General features: G+C 37.7%; 2 protein-coding genes and 1 long non-coding RNA gene across 3 annotated transcripts in view; 1 reads left to right on the forward strand and 2 right to left on the reverse strand.

The window, feature by feature from the left end:
• Positions 1-2: 2 nt before the first annotated feature.
• eif6 (eukaryotic translation initiation factor 6) lies at positions 3-5,176 on the reverse strand. The gene is made up of 7 exons (XM_057337537.1): positions 5,098-5,176; positions 4,148-4,288; positions 3,905-3,990; positions 1,510-1,685; positions 1,169-1,345; positions 890-1,071; positions 3-751 (listed from the first exon to the last, which is right to left on the reverse strand). The coding sequence occupies exons 2-7, from the start codon at positions 4,252-4,254 to the stop codon at positions 742-744; spliced, it is 738 nt and encodes a 245-aa protein (XP_057193520.1). The 5' UTR covers positions 4,255-4,288; positions 5,098-5,176; the 3' UTR covers positions 3-741.
• A 699-nt stretch (positions 5,177-5,875) lies between these two features.
• On the forward strand, positions 5,876-9,284 carry LOC130556623 (uncharacterized). The gene is made up of 2 exons (XR_008963238.1): positions 5,876-6,007; positions 6,694-9,284. It is a non-coding gene; the product is annotated as an uncharacterized LOC130556623 (long non-coding RNA).
• A 122-nt stretch (positions 9,285-9,406) lies between these two features.
• mmp24 (matrix metallopeptidase 24) overlaps positions 9,407-17,937 on the reverse strand; it is a 31,297-nt gene continuing 22,766 nt past the window's right edge. The window contains exon 9 of the mRNA XM_057337804.1: positions 9,407-11,877. Coding sequence (XP_057193787.1) covers positions 11,540-11,877 — 338 coding nt within the window. The 3' untranslated portion in view covers positions 9,407-11,539. The remainder of the gene's footprint in view (positions 11,878-17,937) is intronic.

Below are 17,937 nucleotides of genomic sequence, written 5' to 3' on the forward strand. Positions count from 1 at the left end.
CATGTTGTCAAAAGCTTTTTATTGATATTCAAAACTTATAGTCACAACAATTCATGAGAATATTTTGTATTATTAACACAGCCTTCACAGTATTGACCATGCACAGCTTTATTGATGGTGCACTGCACTATGAAGACGTAAAATCAATCTTCATTAACCACTTAAAGGGATAGTTCACCCAAAAATGAAAATTCTGTCATTTACTCACACTCAGGTTGTTCCAAACATGTATAAAATTCTTTGTTCTGCTAAACACAAAGAAAGATATTTTGAAGAATGTCTGTAACCAAACAGATCTCATCCCCCATTTATTGCCATAGTGGGGGAATTAAATACTATGGGAGTCAATGGGGTATGAGATCTGTTTGGTTACTGACCTTCTTCCAAATATATTCCTTCGTGTTCAGCAGAACAAAGAAATGTATACAGAGTGTGAGTAAATGATGACAGAATTTTTATTTTTTGGGTGAACTATCCCTTTAAGGGACATGTGATGTAATTTATGTCTGAAGATGATTTTTTATTAAAATCAGCCAGGCACACACAGGGGTTTGTCTTTGCGTTTTACAAAAGACAGGTGTGACAACCATTTTAAACATGAATATTACAATGACAACATTTCTCATGTTATGAAGAGTGCGATTCTTCCTCAAAGAAGATATATTCAGGCTTTAAACCACCTGATGTTGATGTACAGGTCCTCTGCAGACATCCTCCGACAAATATCCCAAACCATTTGATTTATGTGAGGCTGTAAGAAAAGGAAACCATGAATTTATTTTACCTGCATTTAACAATCAAGACTTTGATCTGACGTTAATCCTGTCTGCATGTTTTATGAAATATTCAGGCAATTTATTTCTTTTTATCGAGGTCTATATTCACATACCTGTCAATAAGTGAATCTCTCATAGTAGTTGCTATGGCTCTGGGCTGTGTCTCACTCAGTCTAAAAACGCTTTCGATGACAGACAGCTCAGTGCTCGTGGTGTCCAATCCGCAGAACGCACACCAGTCATTCACCACCATACCAGCAGCGATCACCTCGCTGCCGCGATTCACCGTTCCGGCCTGGAGAAAGATGACGACACACGATTAACATCAAAGTTTCTGTAAACTGTTTTTAGCTTTATTTTATGAAAGTATATACAATAGAGAAGTCATTCACCACTAGAGGCACTTGCAGGAGCGAAGAAAGTTCATCTTGATCTTCTATGGAGGTTTTAGGGTGGACGAGTCCTCCCTGGTTACTAAAGGTGCAGTAACTACCCACAAGCACCTGTTCTGCAATCGTCTGTCGGAAAACTTCCACTTTTAAAGTGTCGGCCAAAATTTCTTCAGTTTCCTGTACAGAATAATGCACTTAAATACAAGGAACAACCCCAAAACTTTAAATACTTGATTACTTAATGGAACAAATCTGAGAAATAATTCATTGCTGCTAGGTTTGTATGAGGATCTGAAGTGTTTGGTGAACAGTGCAGAGTTGACTTCAGGATGTATTCTTACTCTGTCTAGATCAGGATGAACCAGAGCAACATAGTCGTTACAAGCAACGACGTTCCCCAGCGCGGAGAGCCGCTCTTCTACCCTTTGAATCCGGAGTGTATCTGGCAAGCTGTTTCGAATGTGCTGTAATTCCTGATCTGTTGTGTTGTTGGGCACCAAAAGACCATGACGATTTCCTGCCAGAGGAAGATGAAGTGACCTCAAACAGCCTGAATACACACTCAACAACTATTATGCGCATGAGGCCACAGATAAATCTAATATGCCCCTGCGTGTCATTTTATTTATTTAAAAAAGTAAATTTGCTACCCCAAGAGATCCTGCCACCTTAATTATCCTTTTAGGATTAAGTATGAAGTATTCTGAATATTAGGGGTGTAACGATACACCAATGCCATGGTTCGGTTCACACGGCGGTTTTGGACCCACGGTTCGGTTCGATGTGAGGGCAGGGTTCATGCCATGGCACAAGCAATGCTACAGAACACTAGAATAATCTTAACTTAATAAATGAAATAAAAATGAAATAAATAACAGTAATGTAAACTTAAACTTGTCAGAAGCATTTAAATAAAATGAACATTTATAAATGCAGTCTGCGGAGGGTTTGCCATTTCAATTTGTTGTGGAGATGCCATCCTGCCAACAATTCTTAACCACCGAGTGTGATCGATCACTCACAAGTCATGTGACATGCACTAAAAGCGCAGCTCTTATTACTTGTTAAAAGTGTACTTTTATCTATCTTAATCAATGTCAAAGAAGAAAATCATTTAAGAGGTAAAGTGACTGGATGCGCGGCCAATGTAGTACAATAATGCAGATTCCCTTCACATTTTTAAACACATTAATAATAATAAAGATCTTCAAGAAACTTATTTTATTTTACGTGCTCTTTCCCGTCTATGTAGTTTGTGAAAAAGCCATTGCGCTTCATCTCATCCTTTGAAGGATCACGCAATGCAGGACAGAGTGATTGACAGCATGACGCGATCATTTCCCCTCGCACACATGCATTATAAACATACCTTAATATGATTTGTTTCTCTGGCTCTATAGTGGTGGGCGGATCGATCCTGAAGTATCGATACTTTCGATACTGAGGTTGTATCGAAAAGGATCTATCCTAACATAAAAATATCGATACTAATGTGTTTTTAGTTTTTACTACTGATTTTATTTATTTACTAATGTAGTTAATAATTGTATAATGAAGAAAAACTATTTCCCATACACCTAGTTTTGCACACGTTGCTCCTCCCTGCCCTGCTGTGTTTTGTAGTCCGCTATCACGTGACTCAGCAGCGCCAAGCGCAAGCACGCAGACGCTGCTGCAGCCGGCGAAAAGAAGAAGGAGCATCGTGTGGAGTTTTATCACCTCGGTGAATAAAAACACTGCGAACTGCGATGTATGGCAGTGGGCCTTTGGGGGTAAAAAAGCCAAAGATTGAAAGTACTTTATTGTTTGAGACACAAAGTAAATAAAGTGCTTAAATAATAGTGTGCACTTTGTTTATAAATTCACTTAAAAAAGTGTAATGAAAGGGAAACGTTAATTTGTTCTATTATTTTGTCTAAACATAACACTGAACAAAAACGGAAAAGCAGTTTTAAAATCTTTGTTCTTGAGTAATAATTTTGTGCACTTTGGTTTTTTTTAAAGCTAGAGAAGTAGTACTGGGATAACGAGAAATTGTTTTGTTATATATCGTTTTTCTGTTCTGTTAATCTGTTATTGTTACTATTTTCCAGTAATAATTTGGTGCAAAGTTCATGTTTGCAAATTCGATTAAAGGAATAAATAACTAAATAAATAGATTTATTTGGTTTAAATGATGTCCAGTGTTTTAACATCTACATGATTAATTAGCCTACAGGCACATTAAGAGCACAAATCACAAAATATTTTAGTGGTCATGAAAATGTATTCAGATTTAGCATATTAATGATGCATTCATCTGATAAATCATGACATTTCATTTACAGGAAAGTAAATGTAAGTTCAAGTGATTGCTTTTTTAAAAGTAAGTATTGGTATCGGTATCGAAATCGAAATCGGCAATACTGGCCCTGCATTTACTTGGTATCGGATCGATACTAAATTTTACAGTATCGCCCACCACTAATGCTCTAACCCGTGCTAGGAAAAGCGCGCTCGTCACGCGCAGCTAACGCATGTGATGGATGGGGGCGGGGGTTCGCAGATCATTCGGTTCGGTTCGAATATCGTTACACCCCTACTGAATATACTAATGCCTGCACTTTGGGAACACTGTACTGCAGAGAATTCATTGTGCAAGAATACACTATTGAATATATATTTAATATCATTTAAATATATTTATTATACAAAATAGTAAAATAAAAGATACATGTATTACACCAAGTTACTTACCTACACACATTCTACCGATAATACGACATCCTGCTATAGACGCATGAACTACAGGGATTGTTTCTGATAACTCGCCTTCAAAGACACTGATAAAAAATTAAGAAAAGCAAATCAATCACATGAGGTTTATGTTATCCTGCTTGGACACTAGAGTAAGACAATGTAATGTAATGTATTGGCATGTTTGCAATGCATATTGTACATAAGATGAGTACAGATGATCATTTTCTCCTCCTTACTCACCTGTAGAAGTTTTCAGAGCCGCCAATAGCAACCAAGCAGTATGTGTTTGTGAGCTTAGCAAAACATCCGATTTCATTGTTCTTTTCAAAGGACGCACGGACTGCCATGATTCTGCCAATGAACCGATATTAGACCCCAAAACTGTTGGAAAACAACATTTATAGAGAAATGCATTGCGGAAATGGAATAATACGTAATTTTCTTAAATAATTTTAATTCAAAGTCACATACACATACATTGAAGTCTTGAGGTATAGAAACAAACCTTACCATGTAAAAAAATCTGATCTGTTTACACACTGTAAAATTACATTATAAAAAGACACTGCTGCTTTACAGTATTTTGTACATTATGTTCTCCCAAAGCCCACAAAGAAACAATATCATCCTCAAATATAAGGAAGGGTTAAACTTCTATGTAATTTGACTAACGTTAGATCAGGCCACGTGAAAAACTACTAGCACGGACTATAGAAACTACAGCAAAATTTCTACATAATATAGTGCTTATAACCTTTCTACAGTAAATACCATAGTATACTACATTATTTACAAACGTTTTTTCTGAACTATAGTTAACGCCACAGAATACTTAAGCATTTTTTCACATGGGAGAGAGGACCGTTAAAAATATCTAAATGGGTTAAATCTGAAATTACCGTTATTACTTGTACATATAGCCAACCTACAAAATATATAAACAATAAAGCAAAGCAAATCATGAGGCTTTGAAATGCTGTAAATAACTTTAAAATCAGACACTGGTAACGTTAGTAGCAGCGATAGTTAGCAGGCGGCTATCTGAAGTTATTTTTCCTTCCCCAGGCTTTATTTACCTGCACGCATTCTGTAGTTAAAGGTATCAACTATATGAACTAAATAGAATAAACTTTAAATATAATCATTTTAACATCACATGTGTATGTACTTGAGTATAATCTCATATTTACCGATTTTCACTCTCTTGTAAAACGAAGAAACCAGACCCACGTGTTCAATTCTCTTCCTGACTGTGCTGACGTCAACGCGTGACAGTACGTGTACGTAAGCCGAGGTTGGTCATGGGAAACAGTGCTGTTGCTTTTGTTTTAATTCTTATCTTTTAATTCATATATGTAGTGCGTGATACATTTGTGTGTGTTTTAAACTGCGTCAGATACAGCATTAATTAAATACGAAGGTTTCTGTAAACGCTTTCAACATATATTAAAGGCTGCACGATCTAATATTTAGTGTTTGTTACACAAAATAGTTGAAGAATAAAGTTAGATTAAAATGAAAAGAATAATGAAAAGATTTAAATGCATGTGTTTTATTACCACTGTATTGTGTATTCATTCAAAAACAGAAAACGGACTAAATCACAAAAACACCCTGTAAAAGTAATACATATTAAGCTTTTAATTGTGTTTAATAGTAATTACTTTTTTATGGAATTGTTACTATTACTTTGTTATGATGTGATACTGTGCTGATACTTTAACTGAACTTAAAATCATAAGGAAACAAAACAAAAATAAAAAGTATTTTTAATCAGCACATACATTTCTATAACCTTTTGTTTACGTCCAACTGGCCAAGACCGGCTGGAAATGCATGTTTTTGATCATCCACTTAAATCCTGCATAGCAACCGGACACGCCTATCCTCGCACGGGGGATTTGTGATCCTATCCCGTTTGAATCCCTGTGTGACGTCGTGTTTGTTGACACTTCCATTAGCTGGCCATTCACGAAACGTCACTACGGCGGCGCGCGCCCGTGGCTGTCAGACTAGCGCCCCTTGTTTTCTGCCTGGAAACATCGCCTGCTAACCGCAGCTGTGAAAACGCAATATTCTGGGGGCAGGAGCCGGCGTGGGGTAAAGTGTTGCCGTTACCTTGGCTCGTTAACGCACATTATTGATCTGTTTTTGTCCCAGCTACGGTGACAAACGCTCCCTAGTGCTTACTTTGTATGTAGCTTGTGCAGTGTGTTCTCTATACAGTGCCTTTCGGATGCTTACAGTTAGTTACAATTTTGTTTTCATGTTGTTTTGTGAGACAGCTAAATGTTGTCATAAACATGTAACTGAAGAATTCAGAAACGATCACTAACACAGAAAGCTACTATTTATATTACTAGCACAACTTTTAGACAAATACCATGTTTTTTGGATACGTACTATGGTATTTTGGGGTACATGGTACAGTAAAGTGACATTGCTGTGCTGTGTTTGGACACGCTTTGGGATACAACCTACATACCGTGATATGCGTCAAAGTATCGTGATATTACCGTATGATATCAGGGACGTTGTTTAATGTATCAGGGTAGTGCCTTGTTTTGTGCATGTTTTTTGGGATTGTACAATAAAAATACCATGTCTTTGACATATACTCTCGTATTTTACAAAGCAGCTTGGGTTACATATCTTGGCATACAGTACCATGATATTTCCATAATCATACATTGCACATTTTTTGCTGTACCAGAGTAATGCGGTAACATGGTTAGTTTGGGACGTACAATGTTAACACCATGTTTTGTTTTTCTATTTTAATAAAGAAATGGGGTCGGATCACAGTACCAATTCAGCTGCTGACCAGCGACAGAGGGATCAGGGCAACCTGTCATCCCAAGGTGAGGCATCTTCATCCACAGGCGGCTCTGATAGTGTTGCTGACCCCGAGGACCACCTGGATCCAGATACCGAACTGCCTCAATGCAGAATTGGCACCAGATGGGTAGACGACATGAGTTTCATGATATCGTGCACTAACTGGTACTAGACACATGGAGATGTTGCACGAACCTACTGGTCATTGATGTCTTCAATAAATGTGTGCCAAATGTTGGACTACAAAAGACGTGAAGATGCTGGGCAATTTGCTGAGTTGTAATGTTGTTTATGTTAGTTTGATTGTATTTACGACTGAAAGAATTGTGCAATGTGTTTGTAAGGCATAAACACACAAGACAATATATATTTTCCGATTAGTTAGATTAACTTAAATCTGTTTAGCTTAACCGCGCTACACTTATGAATGGCACGTATTGTAATATAGTCTATATATTTACCTGCACTAATGGTACAATAAAATATATATGCAAATGTGTTATTATAGACTAAACAGTAATCTTTCCAGTAACCACAAAACGCTTGACATTTATGTAATTTTATTGACATTTTTTGAACATGGTGATATTAGATACACAGTGTAAAACTGTAGACCGAAATGAAACTGACCCATTGTTTATAGCATTAAAAACAATTAAACAAATAAAGCTTAAATCATATCTAATATTAGTAAACCAATTCAGTTTAACAACACTCGTCCTGAAGAAAGATAACATTATGCGATGTGAAATCATAGGCGACAGTCAGAGTGAAAGAAAAATACAAAAGGTTAAACTTCAAAAAGTTTAGGTAAATCTTCATATTTACATGACCATTAAAACTTGGACAAAAGCGGAGCTGACGGCAACGTTTTACCTGTAAATCAGAAAATATCAAAACTCGAAGGACAGAATCAGCATTGTTTGATTCAAATTACAGAGCGAGCGTTTCGCTCTTCAATTCTGTCAAATGAAAAAAAACATATGTACAGTAATACGGTTTAAATCCCCCCGTGGTCAGTCAAGAAAAAAACGTTAAAGCTATCTCAGATAAAATCTGCGTTAAAATGAACCCTCTGTAATCAAAAGCGTAAATACATTTGGGTCCTCAACTACCTCTGATATGTTTGTCCTATTGTTAGTCTCATAAAAGTACAGTAAAAACAAAAGGCAACAGCAGCTTGGGTTCAAAGTGACTGTTGTCCAGAGCCACAATCGTACCCATAAAAAGAGGCAAATTACCAGAGAATTCCTATTTATGTCTCCCTGTACATGTTTATTTATTTTCTGTTTCTGTGCAACTAATATGATAGGCATGGCTTAACCTCGATTTTAAATGAAACGGTGTAGAATAGTACCCTTATGTCTCCATCAATGATAAATAAATAGCTTTTCGTATGATACGCCTCTAGCATTACAAACCGTTCACATGACCCTACGACAAACATTTCTAAAGATATCCACCTTTGATAAATACACTTTAGTTCTGATAAACATCTCACTTCTGACATTAGGTTTGTTTAAAGTGTGTTAATATATATACACATAATACTGGCTTGCTCAGTGGTCTGGAAATTGTTTATGGAGCGCTCCATAACTCCATGTACATCGTTCTGTCTCTTCACAAAAATGTGTACTAAAAATGTGATTATAGTGCAAGTTTAAAAAAAGAAAATTATGTGCAGACCCCGTTCTGAGACTTATTTAGCTACAAGTTATTAATGCCAGATTTGTTTCTGCAAATAAACAATAATTTGTCATCGTGACTCTTAAAATAACTGAATCTATTTCAGGCACCCTTGCCACATGATTCGTCTTTTTTCTTACAACGATAAATACACATCTCTCAGGGAACCGAGCATCCCAACGTCACACAAAACCGCAGTCTTGGTACACACACTTTTGTGCCACACTGTCAAATTCAGTCCAAGTCTCGGTGGTTTTATCTATTAAACCAACACCAGCTTATTGGACAGATTTGAGGAAGACGGCTGGTAAAGCACAGTGTGTTCCATTTAAAATACTCCCAACCAGAACTGCCTGTACCCTAGACATTAGACGATTTCATTGCTTGTTGGAGTGAGCAGGTGCTCTAGATATGGAGGAGTTGACTAATAAAAATGCTTATCCGAGAGACAATAACATCGAGTCTTTCCCAAGTGTTGGGCACGAACGTGTAAAATCTGCTCGAGCTTCAGCCATTTCTCTACCCACGGCCAAGCTGCTCGCGCAACACATCCAAAAATTACATGACAATTGGGTCAACTAAAATAAACGGCGACACGTTTTCTATAAGCAAATGCATTGTTTTTGATCAAGGGACACGATTTATGGATGCGTTCTTAAAACACAACACAGATGTAGGAATCGATGTGCCATAGCTGACTGTTAGACAAGGCACAGTGTCTTAAAGGGGAAGTCACGGAACCTCAATTATACATTTTTCTGCCGTTTTATGAAACATTACACCAATTGTTTTTAAGACCACTGTTTATAAAAAAAAAAGACAATGGATTTGTGGAGATGGTACAGTTGTATTACCATGGTATTGTTTGACATGGTAATAACAATATCATTTCTTTAAAGATCATACTATTTGTTTTTTATTACTATGTACTGTATATAAATCGGCTCTGTTTCATCTCTCAGATCAACGGCTATATGTTGGTTCCCCTTTAAAGAAGACACAAACACATTAAATGTCACTTTGGAAGACAAGCTTAGAGAAAAGTTTGTTCCTCTTATCCAACTAACACAAAACCTCATAAAGTTCACTTAACAGACAACAGGGCTATTCAGAAAACATTCATGTTGGTTAAAATGTATTAACAAAATCGAATGACCCTGCGCGTCATTTTTCCTTTTACTACTGATGCAACGTCACAGCTCATGATCAAATTCAGACGGATCATCAAGTCATTGGCAGACCTTTCAAGACACCAGACAACCTAACTAAACTGAGCGTACAATATTTACACTGTCCTTTACTGTTTAAATAAAACATGTCCGACAAAAATGTAAAGTTATTGTATTACATGCAAAGTAAACATGTTAAGGCAAATGTATTTGTGATGAATTAAAAAAAATCCGTAAAGCGTTACCAAAGGGAGCCTTGCCAAATCTACCATCTTAATGTACCGATTAAGATTCTACAAACCTTTAATATATGCCTGAAGCTTTATCAAGTTAATCCTAAAACATCAATAACACTTCAGCTCTTTGCAGTGTGCAATGTATTCCATTCCACAGCGGATGAGTGGAGAGATGTGTTAATACAGTGGATTCAAACACACATTACTGTTTAACATCACAGTCGTACTAATTAAAGCACTCGACAGACATTATGAGTGAAGTGTTAGACGGTTAACATCGAACACGTGAAATTCACTTAACGTAAGACGTACAGCATATTATGTTCATTCTATGAGGACGGATGAACTGCTTACAGATCATCTCCTGTACTGTAAGCAACGGAAACGTTTTCGTATTCAGATGTGTTCAAATGTAAGCAATAAATTAATAAATATTTTAAAAATAAATTTAAACACAAAACGTAAGCAACGGAAACGTTTTCGTATTCAGATGTGTTCAAATGTAAGCAATAAATTAATAAATATTTTTAAAATTTTAAAAATAAATTTAAACACAAAACGCAAGCAACGGAAACGTTTTCATATTCAGATGTGTTCAAATGTAAGCAATAAATATTTTTTAAATTTAAAAGATAAATTTAAACACAAAACGTAAGCAAAGGAAATGTTTTCATATTCAGATGTGTTCAAATGTAACAAATAAATTAATAAGTATTTTAAAAATTGTTTAAAAATTTAAACACAAAACGTAAAAGAGGGTGGGAAAAACATAATGAATAGAAATCGTGTCTAATCCCAAAAACGCAATTTTAAGCGTTCTTCTTTTTGTCTCTTTGACCCAAAGATTTCCCACAGAAGCTGTTAGAAACGATTCGCCTATAAAAACGTAATACGAATGCTGTCTGTAAACAAAATTCGATCAAAAAAGAGATCGTCCTTTGTTACAGACTGTTCAAAACAGCCGAAGAAGAAAAATAGAAGCGCGGTACAGTACAGCGTAGGAGGTATTAAGACTGCCCTAGTTATTACAAATCAAACGCTGTTCCTGCTTTGTGGAAACGAGTAGGCAGGTGTCAAAAGAAAGAAAAACTATCTAGCAAACAAACATTCAGATTGAAGTTAAAGTCAGTTGTTGTTATTTTCTTTTTTCCGAAATGCCTCCCAACCCACCCCCCTAAAAAATTCGAAGTCTTCGAGTATTAGCGGTGAACCCTTCACCTCATAAATGAAAACGACTGCATGAATTCCTTGGTATTCTTTTCTATGGCCTTTCTACCTACATTGTTTTTCAAGTCTTGAGTTATTTTTTTGTTCATTTTTGTTCATTAATTTCTTAATACTTCAAAACATATACAAGTTTATTCTGAGAACAAGTTGGATTCTTCCGTTGCCAAACCTGGAGCGTTCGTTCCACAACGATAACGTTGACTGAACGTTGTAAAAACGTTGGGTTTCACTTTGAACCCATCCCGCTCTTCTCGCCAACTATCTCAAAAGTTTCGTCCCTTGGGCTCATGCTATAAAAAATTGCGATATTTGTATTTTTACGTTGTCTTAAGTGGCGTCGATGCTCTTGCCTTGTCCTTTCAGCGTTCTGGGGCAAGTTTCGGAAAACAGGCACTGGTCACATATGCTTTCAGACCTCAGCATAGTAGCCCTCAGTTATGTTCGATCGTTTGGGGTCTAAAACGCCCCCCGGTCTGTCATACCCACTCCTGCACCGGGTGTTTGTAGTAGGTGACGTGCTGTTGAACGTTTTTGTTCTTAAACTGGAAGATAGTGTATACAAGGACCAGAATGCACAGTGAGAGTATGCACGGGATGACCACGGCTATGGCGTTTACAGTGCTGGGTACGTCGTTGATGGCCACCATGATGTCGACGTCATTGTGCGGAAGGTGCCTGTCTTTGTTCTTTTCCATATCAGACTGGTCGCAACCCATCCAGTCTTTGATGATAGATTTGGGGTAACCTGGTTCCACGGTTAACTTCTGGTTATCAAACTTCCAGTAGTCCTTTCCTTTGTAGAAGAAGGTATAAACTAATGAGAGAGAAACGAAACAGGATATCAGGACAATTGCAATATGGTCAATTATTTAGTAATATTTTAATATATGAAATCATATAATTTATAAAATAGGGTAATTTGAAGTTGAATATCGTCGCTGTCCTTCTGAAACCTTGAATGTCCAAATTCACAGTTTTTCAAGAAATGTACACTGTACTTATTAAGTGATTACATATTGTGTTGTCAAAGTTGACAAGCACGTTTTAACACTTTTTATTGGTTAGAAATTTGCAAAACCCAGTGACAAACATAAAGGGTGACTAATAATAATGATCACGAAATATGGAGATGCAAGGTTTCAGAAGGACAGCAGCGATATGATTACATGATAAAGTTTAAAGAAAATACGCACAGCAAACAAGATCATTTTTGGATAATGTAAATAATAAGATAATGCAGCTGGCAAACGTAAAAATAAGTGATAAAAGACCCAGCCTCTTGTTTGAGCATGATGTAAACATATATCATAGATTTAAGAGAAGAAACACTTCACTAAAGTGCTAATGAAAGCAAATATTTGCGTTTACATGCAGGCAGTGATGTATGACCTTCTAAAAAAAGCTTGATTCATATTCATGATCGCAAAAATAGCCGCCCTTGTGAGGATTCAATGACGCAGTATTTCAAAAAGTTCCAGCGTTACACAATCCCACCGAGACCAGTGGACCAAATAATCATACACAAACTTAAATACAGTGGCAACGCTCTCGACGGAAACCCCTGAGATTGATGAAGTGCTCGACCTTCCTCTCCGGCTCCTCTCCTCTCTAACTTTCTCAATCCTGTCAAGCAAGACTTCCCAGATCCTATCTGCAAAATCTGAGTGACAGAAAAATCATGAGCTACGGGCAGAGCAAACAGTCTGTGTAACTCTGCCGGCGTCTCCATCTTGTGCCCTGGCCCCACGGCTCTGCTGTCGGGAGGTTATGACACGGCTAGCAGAAAATATGATCGTTCTCTTGCTGGAGAGCCCTCTGGAGATGAGGAATAAATCTGCAAGTTTATGCAGCGGCGGAAGAAATACACGACTCTTGTGAGTTAACAATGACACCTGTGTGTTTAATGCAAATATTTAACAATATTCAAAGCAAGATTTATAGTTTCATTTAAGTATCAACTTACACCGTGTCTACACCGGGCGCGATGCGATAAAAGACAATAGAACGCATTAGAACCCATTATAATTTAAAATTTTGTCCACACTGTTGCGCCGGTCGCGTCTCAGATGTTTCTCTTAAAATTGCTTTAGAGAAATAGAAACAAATGAGACAATTGTTTAAATACATAAAGAGTATGGAGGTGCAAAATGAATGTAGATTGTAGAGGTAAAAGAATCTGGATTTGGGTAAATTTGATGAGAAATGTTTGAGTTCATATTGAGATCTTCAATAATATTGACTTTTGATTGCAGACAAATCTGAGTTCAGTTTGGGACATTGACATCTTATCTGAAACTCTAATCGAGACATTTGTGAGATGCCTTGCTCTTTTTCTTAGAAGAAACAACAGAGACGCAGGAGATAGAAACAAAATTATTTTTAAAATTCATGTGCCCTCATAATCTTCAGTTAAAATCTGAAAATGCACTTCCGCCCTGTAGTGACAAACCATCTTAAATGACGTAAATTTGATGGCTTGGGCGGGGCATCTGTTAACTCCTCCCCTTCAACTGTCAGTCTGCTCCCAGTTCCATTTCAAAATGCAACGGCTGTTTTATACATCCAATCAAATCGTAGGGGATTTCTCATTCGAAATTCTGTTTCACTCGGAAATGCGTCAGAATACGGAAGTAAACACGATCGCAACTTCCGGTTCACAGGGACTTTAATGTCATCATAATAACCATGCATCATCATTGTGAAGCTAAATATGAATACACAGAAGTGTCGAGACACAGACAGTTCCCTTCTTTCAACCGCCGTGCCAAACCAGATCTAATAACCAGTGAGGACGATTCAGAGCCAAACTGTTACTGTCAACACAACAATACTGCATCGACTGAGCCAAAAACATACCAATCGATTACTCAACAACGACATTTACTTCCACACTACACCGCATAGGGGTGTGACGAGACACTTATCCCACGAGACGAGACAAGATGAGACACTAGACTGAGTTCATGAGAACGAGACGAGATTTTTAGACTTTTTTTAAAGAAATACTCAATGATGAAATATATAGGGAAAAATAGTCTCTTATTCACCTTAAAAACACAAAGTGTAGGCATTATAAAATCAACCTTCAAATTAAACTTCTATTTAATTAATTATATCATGCCGCAATAAACCATATGTAAACACTGCAAAATGTTTTGTCACAAACAAAAATTGTTTTCTTAACAGGTGCAGCTTTTAGTAAAGAGCTGTGGTTGTTTTCTTTATATGCTTATTGCATAGTGCTCATGTTAGCAGAGGTGGCGATCAAATCACACTGTCAATCCTCCTTCCTACACTGACTGAATTTATTATAGCCTTCAGAGAAGAGACAGATGATCCGTTTTTGAAGAGGTTTGCCTGTGAATGTATTTAAAATAACATAATGTGAACTTGCAATTGCTATACTCAACTTGTGGTACAGTACGCTGCTGTTCAACAGCGAGCTGCGCGCTCTCAAAGCGCTGCTGGCAGCGCGAACCGACGTAAACACTAGTGCGCGAGGCGCTGCGGACACGAAAGACGCACGCGAATGTTTAAACTGTCTGTCTAGCGCGTGTTTACATAGAGAAACGGTGGGAAAGTAGCGTTGTGGGATGGTAAATGACGTTGTCTTTATGAATGGCCGGGCCTGTCACAGTAATGAAAACAGGCCGCACCACAATAAAATGTGCACTCACACAAATGCTCCCAAATATATTTTGAGGTCGCACAGATTAAATATAGGGAACTTATGCGACTAAAATGGTCGCAATTTCGAGCCCAGCACTCCCATCATGCCAGTTGCATGAGGATATTGTGTTCTCGCAAGACCAGTCGGATCTCGTCACACCCCTACCACCGCACCAAACTAATATCATGTCTACACTACAAGATGTTCAAGGATTCACCAATCTCAGTGTGTTAAACTTTGAAGCAATCAGTCCTATAAAATATCCATCAACCACATGGCCATTTAAATATTGATTATTTATTAAAACAATGACTCACATCCTTCTCGACTGATGAATGCTCCCTGTGGACCCTCAGGGATGCCCCTCCACACGCTGATGGGTTTGGGGTAACCTGGGTCAACGTTGCTTTTCTCCTCATTGTAACGCCAGTACTGGTCACCTTTGAAGAAGTAGGTTTTGCCCACGGGTTCCCAGCGTAAGGCCGTGTCGATGCCATCACGGGGCAAAGAGCTGCCCATCTCTACCAGACTGTGGGGGTAACCGGGCTCCGCTGTAACCTCCTTGAAAATCCAGTATTTATCTCCTAGAAGGACGACAGGAGAAAAGAGTAGATGAGCTCAAATTTGGAGTGATTCTTTTGAGTTTGTTGTTTTTAACCATTGTATGTGTTCAAGTTTTTGTTACTCTCCCAATGTTTGCCAGTCTAATTTATGTAAAAAGCCATATAAAGCATAAAAATACAGAAATAAAAGTAGCATGGTCACCATATATATTTTATATCATACTTATCATCAAAAAGATGCTGTTTTGTAAAAACAAGTATTGAGAAAGAAAAATCTATGACGAATATTTATGAAATATCTATAATAAAAACATGTCTATAGTGAATCAATATAAATGTCTAAGGTTGAAAAAACAATGAGTCATTTTCGTTCGTAAACATTGAAAATCCCAGACACTGCACAAGGGTTAAATGAATTGGTCAAAAATGGATTGGAGATTAATTATCAGATGAATCAGTCTAAGGAGTCACTTTGTCATTGAATCAGTTGAAGTTATTCTTGTATAATTATACACTCACCTCATGAGCTACGGGCAGAGCAAACAGTCTGTGTAACTCTGCCGGCGTCTCCATCTTGTGCCCTGGCCCCACGGCTCTGCTGTCGGGAGGTTATGACACGGCTAGCAGAAAATATGATCGTTCTCTTGCTGGAGAGCCCTCTGGAGATGAGGAATAAATCTGCAAGTTTATGCAGCGGCGGAAGAAATACACGACTCTTGTGAGTTAACAATGACACCTGTGTGTTTAATGCAAATATTTAACAATATTCAAAGCAAGATTTATAGTTTCATTTAAGTATCAACTTACACCGTGTCTACACCGGGCGCGATGCGATAAAAGACAATAGAACGCATTAGAACCCATTATAATTTAAAATTTTGTCCACACTGTTGCGCCGGTCGCGTCTCAGATGTTTCTCTTAAAATTGCTTTAGAGAAATAGAAACAAATGAGACAATTGTTTAAATACATAAAGAGTATGGAGGTGCAAAATGAATGTAGATTGTAGAGGTAAAAGAATCTGGATTTGGGTAAATTTGATGAGAAATGTTTGAGTTCATATTGAGATCTTCAATAATATTGACTTTTGATTGCAGACAAATCTGAGTTCAGTTTGGGACATTGACATCTTATCTGAAACTCTAATCGAGACATTTGTGAGATGCCTTGCTCTTTTTCTTAGAAGAAACAACAGAGACGCAGGAGATAGAAACAAAATTATTTTTAAAATTCATGTGCCCTCATAATCTTCAGTTAAAATCTGAAAATGCACTTCCGCCCTGTAGTGACAAACCATCTTAAATGACGTAAATTTGATGGCTTGGGCGGGGCATCTGTTAACTCCTCCCCTTCAACTGTCAGTCTGCTCCCAGTTCCATTTCAAAATGCAACGGCTGTTTTATACATCCAATCAAATCGTAGGGGATTTCTCATTCGAAATTCTGTTTCACTCGGAAATGCGTCAGAATACGGAAGTAAACACGATCGCAACTTCCGGTTCACAGGGACTTTAATGTCATCATAATAACCATGCATCATCATTGTGAAGCTAAATATGAATACACAGAAGTGTCGAGACACAGACAGTTCCCTTCTTTCAACCGCCGTGCCAAACCAGATCTAATAACCAGTGAGGACGATTCAGAGCCAAACTGTTACTGTCAACACAACAATACTGCATCGACTGAGCCAAAAACATACCAATCGATTACTCAACAACGACATTTACTTCCACACTACACCGCATAGGGGTGTGACGAGACACTTATCCCACGAGACGAGACAAGATGAGACACTAGACTGAGTTCATGAGAACGAGACGAGATTTTTAGACTTTTTTAAAGAAATACTCAATGATGAAATATATAGGGAAAAATAGTCTCTTATTCACCTTAAAAACACAAAGTGTAGGCATTATAAAATCAACCTTCAAATTAAACTTCTATTTAATTAATTATATCATGCCGCAATAAACCATATGTAAACACTGCAAAATGTTTTGTCACAAACAAAAATTGTTTTCTTAACAGGTGCAGCTTTTAGTAAAGAGCTGTGGTTGTTTTCTTTATATGCTTATTGCATAGTGCTCATGTTAGCAGAGGTGGCGATCAAATCACACTGTCAATCCTCCTTCCTACACTGACTGAATTTATTATAGCCTTCAGAGAAGAGACAGATGATCCGTTTTTGAAGAGGTTTGCCTGTGAATGTATTTAAAATAACATAATGTGAACTTGCAATTGCTATACTCAACTTGTGGTACAGTACGCTGCTGTTCAACAGCGAGCTGCGCGCTCTCAAAGCGCTGCTGGCAGCGCGAACCGACGTAAACACTAGTGCGCGAGGCGCTGCGGACACGAAAGACGCACGCGAATGTTTAAACTGTCTGTCTAGCGCGTGTTTACATAGAGAAACGGTGGGAAAGTAGCGTTGTGGGATGGTAAATGACGTTGTCTTTATGAATGGCCGGGCCTGTCACAGTAATGAAAACAGGCCGCACCACAATAAAATGTGCACTCACACAAATGCTCCCAAATATATTTTGAGGTCGCACAGATTAAATATAGGGAACTTATGCGACTAAAATGGTCGCAATTTCGAGCCCAGCACTCCCATCATGCCAGTTGCATGAGGATATTGTG

The sequence above is a fragment of the Triplophysa rosa genome, linkage group LG7 (genome assembly GCF_024868665.1).
Source record: "Triplophysa rosa linkage group LG7, Trosa_1v2, whole genome shotgun sequence".
Taxonomy (NCBI): Eukaryota; Metazoa; Chordata; class Actinopteri; order Cypriniformes; family Nemacheilidae; genus Triplophysa; species Triplophysa rosa.